This window comes from Eschrichtius robustus, chromosome 6 (genome assembly GCF_028021215.1).
Source record: "Eschrichtius robustus isolate mEscRob2 chromosome 6, mEscRob2.pri, whole genome shotgun sequence".
NCBI lineage: Eukaryota > Metazoa > Chordata > Mammalia > Artiodactyla > Eschrichtiidae > Eschrichtius > Eschrichtius robustus.
In genome coordinates this window covers 141,534,668-141,541,112 of record NC_090829.1, presented here as the reverse complement: position 1 = coordinate 141,541,112, position 6,445 = coordinate 141,534,668, and the positions used below count along the sequence as shown (strand labels likewise).

The 6,445-nt window shown below is 38.7% G+C and overlaps 1 protein-coding gene across 2 annotated transcripts in view; it reads right to left on the bottom strand.

Annotated features, from left to right (window-relative positions):
* Nucleotides 1-1,289: 1,289 nt before the first annotated feature.
* The window catches only part of SH3BGR (SH3 domain binding glutamate rich protein), a 47,291-nt gene continuing 42,135 nt past the window's right edge, over nt 1,290-6,445 (bottom strand). For both annotated transcript variants that reach the window (XM_068547102.1, XM_068547103.1), the window contains 2 exons: nt 5,638-5,787; nt 1,290-1,629 (listed from right to left, as the gene is read on the bottom strand). In XM_068547102.1, the coding sequence (XP_068403203.1) occupies nt 5,671-5,787 (117 nt within the window). In that variant the 3' untranslated portion in view covers nt 1,290-1,629; nt 5,638-5,670. The remainder of the gene's footprint in view (nt 1,630-5,637; nt 5,788-6,445) is intronic.

The window sequence follows — 6,445 nt, the reverse complement described above, 5'->3', positions numbered from 1 at the left end:
TCTACTCTGCTTATTATTAGCGCAAATATTTATCTTCATTTAAAAATATGAGAAATAGGAGGGAAATTGGCACCTAGCTAAATAAATCTATCTCCATCCTACTCTACCACAAGGGCTAAGAGTCAGCCCAAGCAACAGCAAAAACTTAAAGCCTATTTGGGTGTGGAGGTGCTATAAAATTGTGATGCTTTTTAGACAGGATATAATTTAGTGCAACGAAGTACAAAATAGGAACTAATTTTTAATTATATGAATTTCCATCCCACTGCAGTCTCTCACCTTATTTTTAACTAGGGAGAAATGTCTTCAAAGTAGTCTACTTCAACAATTTGGAATAAAATCATCTTCATTCTCTTCAAAATGCCTCTTTTTGTTACTAGGGTAACAAGAAAAGAGCTGTTTGCCAGAGTTCCTGTGAGCCACGCGACTTCTGCCACCAGAGACTACATTCCCCAAAGACACCAACAGGCTTAGCTGCAAAATCAATAGGCAGATTCAGAAGGAGGAAAAGATTATGGCCACTCCAAGCTGATGGCCATCATTGTCCTTAATTAGGAAAACAGCACGGGGAAGGGCCCTTCTGAGAGTACAGAAGCAACGTCACGTCGGCTGCAAGAAAAATACACGGAGCAGCACATACGCAGATAGGGGAGAGATGTCAGCAACATCTTACCATAAAGAAAAACATAGCTATCAGACACTGAGATGGGGCAGGTGAGCAGAGAATCGCTTCAGACCTACCTGGTGAACAAGTCATGGGGCCGGACCAGCTCTTGCTGAACAGACACTCAGCGTCAAGAGGCAAAATTACAGTCACGGGCTTTGCACGTAGCAGCCACGACTGCAAATCAACCAACGCAAGAGAAGCAGAAGCAGCCACTCCCTCCAGCGTAGAAACGAGCAAAGGGCACTGGGGTGGCTAATTTATTTGTCTGCATCATGACCCCCACACATGTGGACGGTAGTGACATTTAAACAAGGCTTCGGAGACAATGTATGCAGCCGTGTGAATAATATAAAATACGACATAACAAGACATAACATTTGAAATCATGGACCAAATAATCAGTGCAACAAAAAGGATCCATCCCAATGGAGACAGAAAAGTTCTGCTGAGCATTCAGACTCTGCAAGAGACAGATTGAGTTCAGGTTGTACACAGAGAGACTAGAAATGAAGAAATCTCCTCCTTGGGACAAGATATTTGCTATTGATCTTTATTAGTATGATTGTTCTCTATGAATCTCTTCATTTTCAAAGCTAATTCTGAGAAAAGTAGCATAAGGCACATACAAAGAAATACTTTTGTCATATCACAAAGAGAAGTTCTATATTTTGAAATTTTTTTCAGGGTATTAGAAGGTCTATTCATGCAGAGCAAAAAAAAAAAAATTAAGCAAAGGCCACAAATGTCAGGCCCATGAAGGTAGGCATGTGTTGTCTTCACATTTGATTTCATGTTGTATGATTAAGCAGGTATATGCATGGAGATATAACCGTGTCGGATCATACAATTCCTCGGTGAACCCTGGATGTACTGACAGACGTGTGCTAGCTTCGGGCCAAAGCATTTTGTTGAATTTGGTTTGTGGGAAGAGAGTTGAAATGGTGCTTCGTGGCTTGGGTTTCCTAAAAGAAAGGGGAAATATTAGGGAGAAGACTGTTAAAGAGAGACAGAGAATGTTTATCAAAAACTGAACTCTTCAACATACAATCAAGGGAAGTATTGCTTTTTATTCTAGAAACCACTACTCATCAAGTGCAAAGAAAGGAAATTAAATTTTTCTCATGGAAAACCAAATGATGTTTATATCCTTTCTCTGTGCTAAACTATCAAACATAGAAGGAAGTTGATATCTTCCACAGACGTAGAGAACAAACTTATGGTTACCGAGGAGGGAAGGGGGGGCTGGGACTAATTGGGAGACTGGAATTGACATATATACGCTACTATATATAAAATAGATAACTAATGAGAACCTACGGTATAGCACAGGGAACCCTACTCAATGATCTGTGGTGACCTACCTGGGAAGGAAATCCAAAAAAGAGGGGATATATGTATACGTATAGCTGATTCACTTTGCTGTACAGCAGAAACTAACACAACATTGTAAAGCAACTATACTCCAATAAAAATTGATAAAAAATTTAAAACTTTTTCAATGCAGAAGGAATTGAGAATGATTAAAAGGGAAGTGTTAAGTAAATACTAAGCAGATATTATCGTAAAAGGGACGTAGACATTGTCTCCTAATACTGGTAGGAATGTCTGTGGGCCGTTTCTCTTATAATTTTGAAATTAAATAGTCATAAAATACCATTGCTTAAGGCAAGAAAATGTAAGAATGTAAAAATAAAGACATAACAGCCTTTGGAAATAAATTGGATTTATTGGATTTCAACATTAAAAAAAAAAGAAGGAAGTTGACATCTTCAATTATAGTTTCCCCGCTGCATTTTCATAGAAAATGGAGAGGCCGAATTTACAGCTTAGTCCTGGGGGAAGAAATTGAAATGGTCCACAGCTAGACTAGAGGTCAGTATTAAGCATCAGCCTGTTAGGAGACAGAACTCAGTCTCAGACTATACACTGCTTCTCCTGGGGCATCAACTTAGCATCAGTTTCAAACACAGGAAATGAGAAATGTTTCATAGTTCCATTCATTGCCACAGTCCTAGAACCATCTTTTCCAATAAAATGTCTGGCAGATCCGTGAGCCATGAGATGGGTTTGTCTTTAGACACTGAATGGTCTGCCCAATGAAATGCATGACTGCACTGCCATGTTGCATTTTCAAGAAGGACATTGGCTCTCTCCGGGGGTCGGGAGTGGGATTTAGGAAGCTGTCTGATTCCCTCCTTCACTGTCAGGCATTTTGACCTCATGGCAAATATAGTAATTCCAAACTAGAAGCCATCAGAGAAACAGTCAAAATGGGCTGGCCACAGCGATATTTGCCTTTCTTTTTTCCATAATCAGCCTATAAAGCCATCTGGCTACATGAAGGATTCCCTCTCAGCTGTGTCATTTCACAATCATTATTTTTTTATAAGTACATTAAAACTGAATAATTTTAAAAGAACATTACAAACGGAGTGAATGGAAATGAATTTAAACAGTACTTATGAGTCTTTTACTGTTGGGGGAGTTGGTATAATGATAAATATTGGCATATTTTCCTTTCCCATCATTCTTCAGATAAAATTTCTAAAAGTAAACTCGCCACTTTTCTTTTTTTCCAAAACTGAGCCCCTATTCATTCCTTAGAAATGGGATTAGGGACACTAATCAGACTGACAACAGACTGCTCAATAGTAATGTTTTATTTTCTTTTATTTAGAAGAAAATAAAAAATAAAGAAAGGAAATGGGATCACTTCCAAAAAGACAATCATTTGGCCCTAAAATCGATGTCTATGTGTCCACAACTTGAAAGAAACCACCTGGGAAAACATCAAATGATGGGCTGGGTTTGTTTTGTAATTTGAATAAAGGAGTGATGAAACTTTCATGGTCCGATAATACAATGTGATGGTTACTCCCACCAGCTACAAGATTTCCTAAAAATATATTCATTTTTTAATAGTAGTATTTTATGTATAAGTGTAAGTAAATTAAGAGGGGAGATTCATAATATTCAAATTGGTCTTTGGTACATAGAGCAGAGCTGTTTGTTAGCCGATATTTACAAGCACTGGGGATTTCTTTTTCCTTATCCAGTTGAACCCTTTTGTCCGCCCTTCACTAGACAGGCTCCAAGTGTGACCGCAGACCTTAACTGAAGACCTGCTGTGTGTCCAGGGCTCACTCCCTCATTCTCCTCTTCTTCCTGCTCCCCTGATATCAACAGCCCCCAAATCTATCTTACATGTTTCAGCAGAGGCATAATATGGACAGAAAGGAGACTAAAATTTTTTTTATTTTAAATTAACAAGAACACTTATGGCACCAGAGCAAACTGTAAGCCTCACTGCCCCCTAGAGAATAAACAGCTGCCTTGGTTGCAAGGTCAAATAATGTCAATAAAAACATAACATTTACATGGGTATTTGCTAACTGTCTGTTAAACCAGATATTTTTATAGCTCTTAATGATCTTTCGATGTTTTCATACCTACCGTCTTATCTGAATGGCCCACAATATTTGAGCATTTCCCCTGTGATCTCAATATCCACTATCATTATCTTATTAATATATTTATGTGGCACTCACCAGACTATTAAGAAGTACATAATTCTTTTTCATCGTCAGTATAAGTTTAAAATTACAAGGCAGCACTATGGAGAACAGTATGGAGGTTCCTTAAAAAACTAAAACTAGAACTACCATACGACCCAGCAATCCCACTACTGGGCATATACCCTGAGAAAACCATAATTCAGAAAGAGTCATGTACCACAAGGTTCATTGCAGCTCTATTTACAATAGCCAGGACATGGAAGCAACCTAAGTGTCCATCATCGGATGAATGGATAAAGAAGATGTGGCACATATATACAATGGAATATTACTCAGTGATAAAAAGAAACAAAATTGAGTTATTTGTAGTGAGGTGGATGGACCTAGAGTCTGTCATACAGGGTGAAGTAAGTCAGAAAGAGAAAAACAAATACCGTATGCTAACACATATATATGGAATCTAAAAAAAAAAAAGGTTATGAAGAACCTAGGGGCAGGACAGAAATAAAGACGCAGATGTAGAGAATGGACTTGAGGACACGGGGAGGGGGAAGGGTAAGCTGGGACGAAGTGAGAGAGTGGCATGGACATATATACACTACCGAATGTAAAATAGATAGCTAGTGGGAAGCAGCCACATAGCACAGGGAGATCAGCTCGGTGCTTTATGACCACCTGGAGGGGTGGCACAGGGAGGGTGGGAGGGAGATGCAAGAGGGAGGAGATATATGTATATGTATAGCTGATTCACTTTGTTATAAAGCAGAAACTAACACACCATTGTAAAGCAAGTATATTCCAATAAAGATGTTAAAAAAAAAAAAATTACAAGGCAGCAAGTGTACTTGTCAAAGTTACCTCAAGTGACTTCACCATATTCCAAAGTGTTTCTACGTGAGTGTTTGGGCTAATATTGAATAAATGAATATTTTGATATAAATCAATGAATATAATTGATTAAATGTAATATCAAGCACTTATCGTTGAATCTCTAGTAGCAATATCTTTTTTCATGAGCAGCCAGCTTTGTGGTATTTTTAGGTTGTAATTTCTTGCCATCATTATGAACATCGATTGTAAACTCTCCTATGGATACGTAAGTATGTTGGTCAGTAAAGGAGTCCATGTGATAGAACGCTGATAACAGAACACGTCCTGTGCTTTCACTTAAATAAAGAGGAAGAGGAGGGAGTAAGTACAAAACAAACTCTTCCTCACCTCAAAGTTATGCTTTTTCCTAGAAATCATACCAACCACAGGCCTTCCTCGCCCTAGCGCCCAAGAAACGGGTCCGGTAGAGCTCACCAGCCCTGCGGCTCCAGGAAGGGGCAGCCCAGGGCCTCGGGAAGACAGACAAATAGATCGAATTGAAATCCACTTCTATCACCAAGTGAAATGTGGTCTACATGGCAGACGGTAATAAACAAACCTTCAACCCCAGAGCGATGTGGCTACCTGGACAAGTGGAAGAATAAAGCATGAAAAGGCCTAAGAATCTTCCTCCTCTTCTCCTTCTTCTTCTTCTCCTGGCCCCTCCTCTTCTCCTTTCTCAGCTTCCTCTTCCTCTGCTTCCCCTTCTGCACCCTCCGCGGTTATTTCTTCCGTCTTATTTTAACAAAAATTACATTATTATTGAAAAGTGTAAGGGTCAACAGATACAGTGAGGAAAAGAGTGTAAAACATCAGACTAGAGTTGAGGGCCTCCTACACACCCCACCCAACACACACACACACTGCACACATACAACACACACACACACACACACACACACACACACACACACAGACATCATCTTCCTAAACACAGACCCCACAATCTGGGATGGTTCTGCAGGGCAAAACATTAATTCTAACAAGTGTCATGACACCTCTTAAGCATAGAGTCTTTACTCATATTAACAGATTGCTCTCATCTTGTTGCCTTTAAAAATTCAGAAGGCAGTTGGAAGAATAAAATACAAAAAGAATCTCAGCAAATAGAATTTTGTCAGAAAGGATGAAGGTTTTAAATGTATAAGCTGGTTATATTTGTTATAGCGAGCTAATTTCTTGAAGCCAAAGTTATCAGCAACCTACATATATAATCTGAAACTACTTTCAAATTAATAATACGTTTGTCTTATTTTTATATACAAAAATGGGATTTTAAAAAATGGAAGCTTGTCTAGTAAGAGAGAAACTAAAGAAATTATTATTGGAAAGACATATAGATAATGAAAAGTCGCTGTATGGAATAGGCTAAAAATAACTTTTAGGTCTAAGA